Source organism: Callithrix jacchus, chromosome 22 (genome assembly GCF_049354715.1).
Source record: "Callithrix jacchus isolate 240 chromosome 22, calJac240_pri, whole genome shotgun sequence".
Taxonomy (NCBI): Eukaryota; Metazoa; Chordata; class Mammalia; order Primates; family Cebidae; genus Callithrix; species Callithrix jacchus.
The window spans coordinates 3833248-3847418 of record NC_133523.1 but is presented as its reverse complement, the minus strand read 5'-3'; the positions used below and the strand labels follow the sequence as shown (position 1 = coordinate 3847418).

The following is a 14171-nucleotide window of genomic DNA, read 5'->3' as shown; positions in this document are numbered from 1 at the left end:
GCCGTGGCCACTGCCCCAGCTTCTGTGGGGCTCAGCCTCGAGGTCTGATTCGGAGGCAGTAATGGCGTCACCACCCTACAGCCGGGTGGGAACCGGGCTTCACTCGCACACACCGGCACGGCCCTCCGAATTGTCTTGTCTCTGCCCTGGCTGGCTCCGCCCCAGCAAGCTCAGCACAGCCTGAAACAGGGTTCCCGCCTCGGGTCCCTTGCTCCAGCTCTGGCTGCTCAGGAGTCAGGCCCCGGTGGCCTTGTCCCGTGACCCCCTCGGCACTCCCCTGCAGGTGCTCCGGGGCTTGGCGTACCTCCGAGAGAAGCACCAGATCATGCACCGAGGTAAGACCCAGCCCGCCCACCCCAGAGCCCCGCGGGCCGGCGGGCAGCTGTCAGGCGCCTCTCACCTGCAGCCTGCCCCTGCCAGATGTGAAGCCTTCCAACATCCTGGTGAACTCCAGAGGGGAGATCAAGCTGTGCGACTTTGGGGTGAGCGGGCAGCTCATCGACTCCATGGCCAACTCCTTCGTGGGGACACGCTCCTACATGGCTGTGAGTCCCCCAGCTCTCCTGCCTCCCACAGGCTTGCCCAGCTCCTTGGCGCCCCGGGATGTTCCCGCCCAGCCACACCCACCCTCCCATCAACTCTCCCCACTTGCCACAAGGCTTCCCTAAAGCCGGTGCCTCCTGGAACCCGCTTGTCGGATTCCCCTGCTCTGTATGTTTTATCTGTATTACCTACGCTGCTCATGAACTCCTCGGCTTAAGTGACCCTCTTGCCTCGGCCTGCCAAAGTGCTGGGATCCCACCAGCACCGAGCCACCGCGCGCTGCCAGATTTCCCCTTCCTGTTGGAATTCTCTCGTAGCTTTTTGTCACTAGCAGTGCCTACCAGGTTTCTTTTTTTTTTTTGAGACAGTCTTGCTCTGTCGCCCAGTGCAGTGTCGCTGGAGTGCAGTGGCGCGAGAGCCTCCGCCTCTCGGGTTTAAGCAATTCTTCTGCCTTGGCCTCCCAAGCAGCTGGGACTACAGACACGCGCCACCACACCTGGCTAATGTTTGTATTTTTAGTAGAGACAGGATTTCACCATTTGGCCAGGCTGGTCTCAAACTCCTGACCTCAGATGATCCACCCGCCTCACCCTCCTAAAGTGCTGGGATTACAAGCATGAGCCACCTCACCCAGCCCCTTTCTTTTTTTTCTTTTTTATTTGTTTTTGTTTTTTTGAAACAGAGTCTTACCCTGTTGCCCAGGCTGCCGTGGTGTAATCTCGACTCACTGCAACCTCCATCTCCTGGGTTCAAGAGATTCTCCTGCCTCAGCCTCCTGAGTAGCTGGGACTACAGGCACCTAAGCCCAGCTAATTTTTTGTATTTTTAGCAGAAACGGGGTTTCACCATGTTGGCCAGGATGGCCTTGATCTCCTGACCTGGTGATCCTCCTGCCTCGGCCTCTCAAAGTGCTGGGATTACAGGCGTGAGCCACCGCGCCCGGCCTGGACTCTCGGGTCTTTGAGGAAATGACTGGGGATTCCGCAGTCTGCCCAGCTGAGCCTCAGAGCAGGTCTGAGACGTCAGCGTGGAGAAGGAGCCCTTCTTCCTGGGCCCGTTGTCCATTTCTGAAAGCACAGAGCACGGCGGGCTCTTCGGGAGCTGCGGCCAGCACCCGCTCCAGGCCTGAGGCTGGAGGCTCTTCAGCTGCCGGCGGCCCCGGGTGGGTGAGCTGGGAGGTGGAATCACTAAGGCTTCCCCATCGCTGCGGTTGTTAGCCATGGACAGGGTGACTGGGCCTGGAACGGGCCCAGCCTGCCCTGCCACCCAGCCCCCTCCGGTTCCAGCTGCCATCCCGCCCCTCTGGCTGTCTTCTTCCCGCCTCTGCTGCAGCCGGAGCGGTTGCAGGGCACGCACTACTCCGTGCAGTCGGACATCTGGAGCATGGGCCTGTCCCTGGTGGAGCTGGCCATCGGGAGGTACCCCATCCCCCCGCCTGACGCCAAGGAGCTGGAGGCCATCTTTGGTCGGCCCGTGGTCGACGGAGCAGAAGGAGAGCCTCACAGCATCTCACCTCGGCCGAGACCCCCTGGGCGCCCCATGAGCGGTACGGCCTGAGTCTGCCACTTCCGGTCTGGACAGACAGTACCCTGCTCGGGGCCTGCTGTGCCGGGACAAGCAGCTGCCTCCCCTCTGGCCCCTGTTGCACCACCTGTCCCCCTGGACAGTGCCGACTGCGGTCAGCAGTCCTCAGATGGTCCTGGTGTTTCCGGGGACAGAGCTGGAAGCAGCGAGCACCCCAGACCTGTTCTGCCCGGGGCAGCTGCACCTGTCCTTGCCAGCTGGAGGGATCTGGGCACGTGGTTCTGCCGCCTGGGGCCTGGGCCCTTGCATTTTCCAACATTTTCTCCTGAAAGCACTCAAACAGACAAAGGTAGAAGGCGTTGGCCACCACAGAGCGCAGACCCTGCAGGTGACACACGCTCCTGTGTGCGGCCCAAGCCTTCCAGGGAGCCCCAGAGTGGACAGCTGACTTGGCATGTCCCTCGGTGGCCTGCTGCCTCCAGCCCCAACACACGCAGGAGGGAATGCAGCCTGGGAGGGGGTGGGAGGGCACAGACCCTGGGGACAGCTGGGCTTGCAGAGGACAATCCAGTGCTTAGGGTGGGCACCTTGGAGCAGGAGTTTCATGTCCCCAGCCAGACATGTCCGAGTGGACACTTGCACCACCTGAGGGGGAGCAGGGGAGTGGACCCATTTCCAGCACAGAATCACAGGAGGGTCCTGTGATTTTTTTTTTCTTTTTTAAGTCAGACATTAGGGAGAGTTAGTGAGTTAGACCCACAAAGGACTACAGTTGGTTTTAAAACCTCATTTCTGAACTAGAAAGCTCATACCCCTCACAACTCACTCATTTCAGGTGAGCAGTTCAGCAGTTTCCATTCACACAGTGCTGCACCCCACCATCTCCAATTCCAGAACCTTCTCAGCGCCCCATCCCCATCCGCCATCACTCTGCATCCCCTTCCTGCCTCTGTGGACTGGCCTGTTCTGGGCATTGCACAGAAATGGGGTCACACACTGTGTGGCCTTCTGGGTTTTACGTGTGGCTTCTCTCCCTGAGCGCAGTGTCCTCAATCCACGCCATGGGGGGTGTCATGGCCTGGCTCTTTTTGAGAGGCCGTAACACAGATGGGCCACGTTTTGTGGTCCGTCCACCCTGGATGGACACTGGGGCTGTAAGAAGGTGATTTTCACAGCACTGGCAAGCCCACTTCTTCCCCTGCAGCCAGACTGCTGTGAAGTCTTGATCTAATCCCAGGGAGACTCCCCGGGTGCTAGTCCTCAGGCCTGGCCCCGGCCCCTCCCAGGTGGTATACGGGGCCCCTTCCACGCCTGCCAGCCCCGCCCCCAGCCCATGGCCCCAGCCCGCTTGCCCATTTTGCGACAGGAGCAGAAGGCGAAAGTCCAGCAGCCAAACCCAGGCCTGGCCGGCTGGTTCTCAGACAGGGGTCAGCCACCCCCAGCCAGTCTCCTGTTCTGAGTGGCGTTCGGGGCCTGCCGCCATCACCACCGGCAGCTCCTTGCAAGGTCACACTGCTGTCCTTGCCTGCGGTCAGCGCCGTCCCTCCCCCTGCCCGCCAGGGAGCAGGGGTGATGACTTTGGCATGGCTGGCAAACCTCACCGAGCCAAATGTGTGACTTCTCAGAAAATGTTCATGTTCCTTTTGGCTTTTTCTTTTTAATTCACTAGAGGCTCAGGTGAGAAGTAGCTGTCCCAGGGAATGGAGGCCAGAGACAGGCCAGGGAGCTTCATCTCCGGCCTCTGCACACCGGCCTCCGATTTCAGCTGGCATGGGGAGGGGGGCGCTCGGCGGTGATCAGCCCCCTTGGAGCCCAACCCCCAGCAGATACACGGTGGCCACCAGCCCATCTCACGTCCATCTCTGTCCCCATGCAGGTCACGGGATGGACAGCCGACCTGCCATGGCCATCTTTGAACTGCTGGACTATATTGTGAATGAGGTTTGTGCGCCACGCCCTTTCGCTTCTCTTTTCTTTTTTTTGTTGTTTGTTTTTTAAGGCAGAGTGTTGCTCTGACTGGAGTGTGGTGGTGCAATCTCTGCTCACTGACCTCCACTTTGCAGGCTCATGTGAGCCTCCCGTCTCAGCCTCCCGGGCAGCTGGGATTACAGGGGCACACCACCACACCCAGCTTTTTTTTTTTTTTTTTTGAGATGGAGTCTCGCTCTGTTGCCCAGGCTGAAGGGCAGTGGCCTGATCTTGGCTCACTGGAACCTTCACCTCCCGGTTCAAGTGATCCTCCTGTGTCAGGCTCCCAAGGAGCTGTACCCTCCTAAGGGATTACAGGCAGGGATTCCCACCACAGCCGCTAATTTTTTGGTTTTTTTGAGACAGAGTTTCACTCTTGTTGCCCAGGCTGGAGTGCAATGGCATGATCTCGGCTAACCGCAACGTCCGCCTCCCGGGTTCAAGCAATTCTCCTGCCTCAGCCTCCCCAGTAGCTGGGATCACAGGCATGTGCCACCAAGCCCGGCTAATTTTGTATTTTTAGTAGAGACAGAGTTTCTCCAGGCTGGTCTCAAACTTCTGACCTCAGGTGATCCGCCCACCTCGGCCTTCCAAAGTGCTGGGATTACAGGCATGAGCCACTGCGCCCAGCCTAATTTTTGTATTTTTAGGAGAGGCAGGGTTTTACCCTGTTGGTCAGGCTGGTCTCAAACTCCATCCTCAGGTGATCCACCCGACTCACCCCCCGAAATGCTGGGATTAAGTCATGAGCCACAGCACCTAACATTTTCTTTTCTGTTTTTTTTTATTTTATTTTAAAGATGAGGGGTCTGGGTACATTGGCCAGGTTGGTCCTGAACTCTTGGCCTCAAGCAGTGCTCCCACCTCAGCCTCCCAAAGTGCTGGGATGACAGGTGTGAGCCACTACACCCGGCCGCTTCTTTTCTTAAGAGATTATCTCACTCTTGCCCAGGCTGGAGTGGAGTGGTACAGTCAGCTCACCGCAGCCTCCACCTACCAGGATTAAGTGACCCTTGCTTCTCAGCCTCCCAAGTAGCTGGGACCACAGGCACAAGCCACCATGCCTGGGTAACTTTTTAATTTTTTTGTAGAGACGGGATAATGCTATGTTGCCCAGGCAACAGGTTTGGTCTCGAACTCCTAGACTCAAGCAATCCTCCGACTTGCCTCAGCTTCCCTAGGGGGTTCGGATGGCAGGTGTGAGCCACTGTGCCTGGCTGGTATTTCTTTTATGAGTGAAGTTAATCATTCCTGCCAGAATCCAGCACTAAAAAACAGACACAGCAAACTCGACTGGGTTTTGCTGGGGAGGGTGGGTGGACAGAGCCAGTCCCAGGTGCACCACGCCTCCTGCCTTCCCCATGCGGCACAAGCCAGCTCCTCCCCAAGCACTGCTTTTTATAAGACGAACCCAGAATTCTCACCACAGCCTCTCACCCTGAGTCCAGAGGGAAGCACGTGCCAGCAGCCCTGGGCTCAGGCCGAGGAGCCAAGCTGCCCCTTGAACGGTGGCCCAGTGTCTGCATCAGAGCATCCTGGAGCCTGTGGGCATGGACTATAAATCACCCTGCTTCCTCGGAGAAAGGTACAGGCATGGCCCTTGCCTCTTGGAAGGAGGCCCAGAGGGCCTAGAAGAACCTATAGGTCCCTAAAACCACTGGTGAGCAGTAGTACGAGCGTTTCCACTGCCCAGATGAGTAAACCAAGGCACAAGGAGGGGCGTGGTCTCCTTCCAGGCCTGCAGCTGTCAGGGAGGCACGAGACTGGACCCCAAAGCCCTGTTGACCATATGCCCAGGGCAGGCTACCCCCTGGACCTTCTGTGGGCTTCTGTGTGGCCCTTTGGAGCTGGGGCAGACAAACGGGCATCTAAGCTGCCTGCAGACTGGGCTAGGCCTGGGGTTGGGTGGCAAGATAATGACAGAGCCAGGCGGGGTGGCCCTGGTGACCCAGCTCTCCCGGCACCTGGTAGCCACACCCAGGCCCAGTGTTCACGTCCCCCGCCACATCGCCTCTTCCCACCCCTGCACAGGAGGGGCCTGAGCCTCCACTGCTGGCACCACTTCCACGGCCGCACCCGCTCCAGGGACGTGTGTTCTGGGCCAGACTCCCCAGTGCTTGGCCTCAAAACTTTGGACCCAGTTTGGCTGGGTTCTGTGGCTCAAGTGTGTAATCCTTGGGAGACACTTTGGGAGGCCCAGGCGGGCGGATCACCTGAGGTCAGGAGTTCAAGACCAGCCTGGCCAACATGGTGAAACCCATCTCTACTAAAAATACAAAAATTAGCCAGGTGTGGTGGCATGTGCCTATAATCCTGGCTACTTGAGAGGCGGAGGCTGCAGTGAGCAGAGGTCACACCACTGCACTCCAGTCTGGGCAACTGAGCAAGGCTCTGTCTCAAAACAGAGTAACTTTGGACCCAGACGTCCCCCTGTGGGGCCCAGTCCCAGAGCTCATCCTTGAGCCAGCGTCACTCTGGGGAAGGAATTAAGTGACAAGACTTGAGCGAGGGGTTTGGCCATGGCTCTTAAGGGTTTTCGGGAGGCCAACACTGACAGTGCAGCCCGGTGTGGTGTGTGGTGTCGACCAGGCCTGCAGGGCGGGGGGCCAGGTGGGGTCCAGCCACGGGTCCCAAGGATGCCCAGGGCTGACCCACCCTCTGTTCTCCTCCGCAGCCGCCTCCCAAGCTGCCCAACGGTGTGTTCACCCCGGACTTCCAGGAGTTTGTCAATAGATGGTAGGTGGAGCCAGGTCACCCACACCCCTGGCAGGGACCCAGATGTGCCACTCCCGGGTCCTGGGTGGGGCCCATGGCCCGGCCTGCCCAGCCAGAATCCTGGCGCAGGGTTGGGCAGAACCCTGAGCCCACCAGGAAGCCAGAATTCCTTCCCCAGGGCTACCATGCCAGCCTGCCCCCAAGCCTGGAAGTGAAGCAGGATCGCAGGCTCTGTGGACATGACGCTGTCCCCTCCTTTCTGTCTGTGGAAGGAAGAGAAGCCTCTGCCTGGCCCCCGACCCCTGGCATGCTGACCGTGGGCTCCCTGGGGTCCGTCGTTAGGTTCTAGGAGGGTCGCCAACCCCTCTCTATTCTGCCCGTGAGCACCCAGCAGCGTATGGTGTGAGCCTCAGGCGCATGGCGCAGACCCCGGTGGAGGAGATGGGACCACCCCACCTGCCCATAGGCCGGTCTGTGTGTCCGAGCCGGGGACACCTTGGAACTGCACCACCCTCCTGGTGCTGACGGTGCCCCAGGCCCATGGCGCGCCATCCGGGAGGCCGTGAACAGCATCCGAGACCCGCTGCTCTGTGCCTGAAGAGCCCTCAGCCCCAGCTGCTTCCAGCGCCTGCCTCAGCCAGTTCTGTTTAAAAGGACAAAGTTCCATGTTGACCTTCGGGCTCTTGGGCTTAGGCTTTTGATTAGAAAGTTAGCTGGGGTTGCTTTCTGGCTTCTGACCGACCGGGCAGGGTTTCCCATCCTCTGCCAGGTGGCAGAGCAGAGCAGGCAGGTCCGTGCCGCAGACCCAGGTCTCCCTGGCCACAGCCCAAAACGCAGGTGTCCCGGAGCCACCAAGTAACTGGCCTGTCTTGTCTCCCCCGCCGCCTCCTGTCCTGCCTCTTGGAACACCAGCCTCATCAAGAACCCAGCGGAGCGGGCGGACCTGAAGATGCTCACGGTGAGTGGTGCCTACGGGCTCTGGGGCCGCGAAGGTGCAGGCTGCCACCCGGGCCCAAGAAACAAGGCTGCTGGACCTGGCCCTGCCCCGGGAACCAGCACCTGTGGCCAGGATGTGGGCAGGCTGGGCGTGCCAGGCCGCTCCAAGGACCCTCTGTGGATCTCCCTCGTCCATGAGAGAAGCCATCCTGGGCTGGTGGGATGAGCAGAGGGTGTGTACGTGGGGACAGCTATGGGCTCTGAGGTCCGCACATCCTGCTTGGGGCTGGTCCCACACACAGGATGCGACCGCAGCCTCATTTGCCCTCATGAGCAGCTAGAGGCAGCTCTCAGCCCCCCGAACTCCTTTCCCTGCAAACTAGAGGGTGACTGTCCGTGTTCTTTGTACTGTGGCAGGCAGGTCCCCCGAGGCCATGGATGCTCCGGTGTCTCATTAAACCCCTATCCTCTGATACACTCAGAAGCCCAGCTGTTCACCAAAACTTATCTCCCCAGCGGGGACTATACCCTGAGAGGGGTCCCTGGGCATCACCCTGCTGGCCCTCAGCCCACCCTGCACCACCCCGGGTGCTCTCCCACACCATGGCCACCATCAGTGACCTTTGAACCCCCCCCCCACAGCCCATTGGCGGATTGGGGACAGCGCCCTCCTAGGCAGCCTGCTGCTTCCTTTGCCTCTAAGAAAGAGATGCCAGCTCGAGGCGCCAAGCCCAGAGCAACCAGCACCTTTGAGTGATGGAATGTGGCTTTCAGTTTTGGGTTTTTTTGGCAGGGGGACGGAGTCTTGCTCTGTCCACCAGACTGGAGTGCAGGGGCACAATCTCAGCGCACTGCAGCCTCCACCTCCTGGGATCAGGCAATTCTCCCGCCTCAGCCTCCTGAGTAGCCGGGATTCCAGGCACCTGCCACCATGCCCGGCTAATTTTTTTTATTTTTAGTAGAGACGGGCTTTCACCTTGTTGTCCAGGCTGGTCTCGAACTCCTGACCTCAGGTGATGCACCCGTGTTGGGCTCCCAAAGTGCTGAGATTACAAATGTGAGCCAGCACACCTGTGTCACCCAGGCTGGAATGCAGTTGTGTGATCATAGCTTGCTGCAGCCCCCCACTCGCATGCTCCAGAGATCCTCCTGCCTCAGCCTCTGGAGTAGCTGGGGCTACTGGTGCGTGCTACCAAGCCCAGCTAGTTTTTTATAGAGATGGGATCTTGCCCCAGGCACGATGGCTCACGCTTGTAATTCCAGCACTTTGGGAGGCTGAGGTGGGTGGATCACCTGAGGTCAGGAGTTCGAGACCAGCCTGACCAACATGGTGAAACCCCGTCTTTACTAAAAATACAAAATTAGCCAGGCACGGTGGCGCACGCCGTAATCCCAGCTACTCGGGAGGCTGATGCAGGAGAATCACTTGAACCTGGGAGGCAGAGGTTGTGGTAAGGTGAGATCATGCCACCACAGTTCAGCGTGGGCGACAGGAGTGAAATTTTGTCTCAAAAACAAAGAAAAGAAAGAAAAATGAATGAATGAATGAGTTAAACTGACATGAAATTGAGGCTTCTGTTCCCAGGTCATAGCCGCCACACTCCAGGGGCTCCGGGGCCTCCCGTGCTGGGAGTGGGACGGTGCCCATCCCGTGCTCTGCAGGGAGTTCTGTGGACCAGCTCTGTACCATAGTTGAGCTGTTTCTGCCTGGGCTGTCCTGCTCCGGGGGACCGTGGCAATGGCTGAGGACATTGTGTCATTGGGGCAGCCCCTGGCATGGAGTGGGTGGAGGCCAGGGACACTTGTCAGCAGCGTGTGGTCCTACCCCAGAGAACGATCCAGCCCCAGTGTCCGCAGCGGCCGAGGCAACCGTGGGCTTGTGCGAGCACGGACCCTCCTCTGACAGTCCAGGCTGCTGGGCTGGTGGTGCCCCAACCGCGGGTGGAGCACGGCATCCTGGGACCCCTCCCAGGCCTGGCACTGGCCGCTGCCCCTTTCTGGGTCAGGTTCCCTCTCCTGCCCTGAGCAGTCTTCCTGGGGGCGGGGGCGGGGGCGGGGGGGCTCCTCTGTGTTTTGCTTTCTGCCCTGCACTGTGTGCCAGGGCTATGCAGACGCTGCCCTCCCCGTCCTGCGGTGACTCCAGGGCCCGCAACTCACCGCTCCTGTTCCCTTTCAGAACCACGCCTTCATCAAGCGGTCCGAGGTGGAAGAAGTGGATTTTGCTGGCTGGTTGTGTAAAACCCTGCGGCTGAACCAGCCCAGCACACCCACGCGCACTGCCGTGTGACCGTGGCCGGGCTCCCGCCTCCCGCTGGTGACCTGCCCACCGTCCCTGTCCACGCCCCGCCCTTCCAGCTGAGGACAGGCTGGCGCCTCCACCCACCCTCCTGCCTCACCCCTGCGGCAAGCACCGTGGCGGGGCAACTGCGCACGCAGGAACGGGGTCTCCTGTCCTGCCCGTCCCACCCGGGGTGGCTCCGGCCCCCGGGGCGGGCGACGCTGCTGTGTGTGGTCTCAGAGTCTGCTTCCTTAGGTTAAAAAACAAAACAAAACAGAGAAAACGCAAATTGCCATCGTGCTGCTTTCTTCTGTCCGGCTTGGGGCGCTGGGCTGGTTCAGCACAGCGTGGAGAGGGCGTCCCTGAGCTAACCCGACCTGGTCGCCGGGCGCCAAGGCTGGAGGGCGCAGGGTGGCCTTAGGGAGAGCCCGCCGCTCCCACTGAGTCAAGGGATGAAGAGCTGCAGTGAGCCCCCAGGCGACGGCGGCTTTCACCCAAAGGAAGGAGAGGAGGCCGGTGTGGGGGTGGGGGGTCGTGGCTCGTGCCTGTCATTCCAGCGCTCTGAGAGGCTGAGGTGGGAGGATTCCTTGAACTCGGGGTTGAGGCTGTTGTGAACCGTGATGGCGCCACTGCACTCCAGCCTGGGCGACAGAGCAAGGCTCTGACTCTGGAGGAAACGGGGAGTGCCGCCTGACTTCCCTCTGTCCTCCCGCCACCCACAGTCACTGCCCCCGTGGAAGGCAGAGTGTCGGCCTTCTGTGATGGAAGCCACTTCCTCCACGCTGCTCCAGTCTGTAGCCTCCTCCAAGGGAAGGCCGCCCCTGCCTCTTCCCCAGCAGGGCACCACACCCTCCCCATCCCAGTGCTTCGGGGAGCGGCGACTCCCAGGTCCCAGCAGCAGGAGCTGAGCTGAGACTCACCACACAGAAAGGAAGCGCTGGCTTTCTGAGCTGTTGGTGGTGTTGGAAACCCCAGCAGGTCCAGCAGATTCACCCTCCATCACCCCATCCCTGCAGCAGGCCCGAGGGCGGGTGGTTCTGTCACCTCTCCTCGCCCAACAAATCGGAAGTGACCACCAGGGCGCGTCACTCCGGGCTTAGAACCTCTCGGCTGCAGGGGGTTGCAGATGAAACGGTGAGGGCTTGTCCCGGCGTCTTTGGGGCTCCTGGCAGGCCCATAGCCTGGTTCTCCCGTTGTCTGAGATCCAAAGCCCCAGACTTTGCCTTCAGGGCTGTGTCCTCGGGCAGAGGAGGCTGCCTCGGGGCTGGATGTGGGGGGCAGATGGGCCATTCTAGGGTGTCTCTGAGCTCTCTACAGTTCTTGAGGCCTCCAGTACTTCCTGAGATAACCAGCGAGCTGATAGTAATCTGCGGGCAAATTGCAGGGGAAGGGTTGCTGGCACTGTACTTGGGGAGAAGACAGCAGAAGGTGGGGGCGTGTGGTTTTGTGGGATCTGCTGGATCGTCCTTTTCTTCTTAGGGTGACCCTCCTAGTCTTGTGTGTGTGTGTGTGTGTGTGTGTGTGTGTGTGTGTGTGTGTGTGTGTGTGTTGCAGACATCAAAGAAGAGATGAGTTGATACCTCTTGCAAACAGCTCACCAGGCTTCTGCCCCGCCCCTTTTTTTTCCCCTAAAGTCTCCCCTGACTTAAAAAAAAACAAAACGCCAGGCTTGGTGGCTCATGCCTGTGATATAAACATTTGGGAGGCCAAGGCAGGAGGATTGCTTGAGCCCAGGAGTTCAAGACCAACCTGGGCAACCTGGTAAGACCCCGTCTCTACAAAAAAAAAATAATAATAAGGAAAAAATTGGCCAGGCAAGGCGGTGCACCCTGCAGTCCCAGCTACTCGGGAGGCTGAGGCACGAGAATCACCCGAGCCTGGGGAGGTGGAGGTTGCAGTGAGCCGAGATCGCACCACCACACTCCAGCCTGGGCGACAGAGTGTGGCGCCATCTCCAAAAAATAAAAAATTGGGGGGGAGAAAAAAAGACAAAGTGTGGAAGTTGCCGCCCTGTGAGTAACCAGGCCCATCAGGATTCTGGGGGAGCGGGTGGCGGGGAGGTGCCGAGTGAATGATTTGGGTGCCTGTGCTCCAGGCAGGCAGGACCTCTGGGCAGGTCCTGGCAACCCCAAGGGTCGTGGCCACCCCCCTGCCACTGGCAAGGAGTGAAAGGACACGAGGTCCCAGGGAGCAGGGGCAGTCTGGACTGGGTGGGGACAGATTCGGCGCCAGGGTCCCTGTGGTGTGCACGGCCATCCTGCGGCTTCACTGGAACCCCACAGCACCCCACAGGGGAGGGCAGGACAGAAGCTGTGGCCTTGCCTGTCACCCCGCCTCACATCAGAGCTCAGCTTCTAGAACAATTCTGTAGACGTGGCAATAGTGCACCTGTCCGGTCCGTTTCTAGGTCCCTCAGCTCCTGCCCCCCGCCAAGAAACCCCCAGACCCAGCCGCCCGTCAGCTGACACCCCCTTCACACCCAATGCCCTTTGGACGTATTCCCTCCTGCTCTCCACTGTGGAGGCCTGGGAAGGGTTCTCAGGTGCTCCCAAAGGTGACCACACACCTGGGGACGTCCTGTCTCACCCTGGCTAGGGACGAACTGTAGTCCGGGGATAGCATTCCCTGGCGTACCAGGGGCAGACCCTTTCCTGTGAAACACACAGCATTTTAAAGTTCGCAGGACACAGGCCCAGTGCAGTGGCTCATGCCTATAATCCCAGCACTTTGGGAGGCCAAGGCGGGTGGACCACCTGAGGTCAGGAGTTTGAGACCAGCCTGACCAACCACATCTCTACCAAAAAATACAAAAATTAGCTGGGTGTGGTGGCACACACCTATAATCCCAGCTACTCCAGAGGCTGAGGCAGGAGAATTGCTTGAACCTGGGAGGCGCAGGCTGCAGTGACCCAAGATCGAGCCAATGCACTCCAGCCTAGGCAGCAAAGTCAGATTGTCTCAAAAAAAAGATTTTGGGGCTTGGCCAGGCAGGGTGGCTGATGCTTATAATCCCAGCACTTTGGGAGACCAAGGCAGGTGGACCACCTGAGGTCAGGAGTTTGAGACCAGCCTGGCCAACATGGTGAAACCCCCATCTCTGCCAAAACTCAAAAATTTAGCTAGCTGAGATGGCGGGTGCCTGTAATCCCAGTTACTCTGGAGGCCGAGGCAGGAGAATCGCTTGAACTCAGGAGGCAGAGGTTGCAGTGAGCCGAGATCACGCCACTGCACTCCAGCCTGGGCGAGAGAGCAAGACTCCATCGCCAAAAATAACATCCAGGTTCGGTGGCTCACGCCTGTAATCCCAGCACTTTGGGAGGCTGAGGCGAGTGGATTGCTTAAGGCCAGGAGGAGTTCGAGAGCAGCCTGACCAATGTGGTGAGACCCCGTCTCTACCAAAAACACAAAAAGTAGCTGGGCATGGTGGTGCATACCTGTAATCCCCCGTACTCAGGAGGCTGAGGCAGGAGAATCTCCTGGAGGCAGAGGTGGCAACAAGCCGAGACCATGCCACTGCACTCCAGCCCGGGCGACAGAGTGAGACTGTCTCAGTCAATCAGTAACATTTTCTGTGGTTATTCTTAGAAACCTCCAGACAGGCTGAGCGCGGTGGCTCACACCTGTAATCCCAGCACTTTGGGAGGCCGAGGTGGGTGGATCACCTGAGGTCAGCAGTTCAAGACCAGCCTGGCCATCATGGTGAAACCCCATCTTGAAAAAAAATTTTTTATTAAAAAAAAAAAAACCTCCAGACAACACGATGTCTCTGCCCCCCATCTAAGGCCTACATGGACTTGGGGCACGCCACCTGTGACCCCAAGAAGACAGCCTACAGCGTTTTGTTGGCTATTTTTCCAGTTCGGCATTTTCCTCGTAAATAAACAGCGCTTGACGAGGTCACGTATGCTGGCTTCTGTCCTCGGAGGGTGCAGGCAGCCCTGACATCCCTCTTCCCAGGGCAGTCTGCCCCCAGACATGCCAAAAAGTCACTGGCTCCATGCAAGCGCCCCAGGCTGTGTACTGGGAGGACCTGCTGAAGTATTCGATTTATGAGGCTGGAGTCACAGACCTGTGGAATTCTCCCGGGATGGGACCAGCCTGGCCCTGGGACAGACACACACTTCCTTCTCCCTCTACAACAACCGCTCTGGGGTGGGGCAAGTGGAAAGGTCATCAAATGAAATGAGGCCAGGTTGTCACCCTCCTG

The 14171-nt window shown here is 59.1% G+C and overlaps 1 protein-coding gene across 1 annotated transcript in view; it reads left to right on the top strand.

Moving 5' to 3' along the window:
- MAP2K2 (mitogen-activated protein kinase kinase 2) overlaps window positions 1-10253 on the top strand; it is a 31711-nt gene extending 21458 nt beyond the window's left edge. Inside the window, exons 5-11 of the mRNA XM_035283978.3 lie at window positions 284-335; window positions 421-545; window positions 1876-2089; window positions 3944-4008; window positions 6710-6771; window positions 7663-7708; window positions 9863-10253. Of these exons, the coding sequence (XP_035139869.1) occupies window positions 284-335; window positions 421-545; window positions 1876-2089; window positions 3944-4008; window positions 6710-6771; window positions 7663-7708; window positions 9863-9973 (675 nt within the window). The 3' untranslated portion in view covers window positions 9974-10253. The remainder of the gene's footprint in view (window positions 1-283; window positions 336-420; window positions 546-1875; window positions 2090-3943; window positions 4009-6709; window positions 6772-7662; window positions 7709-9862) is intronic.
- The last annotated feature ends 3918 nt before the right edge of the window (window positions 10254-14171 follow it).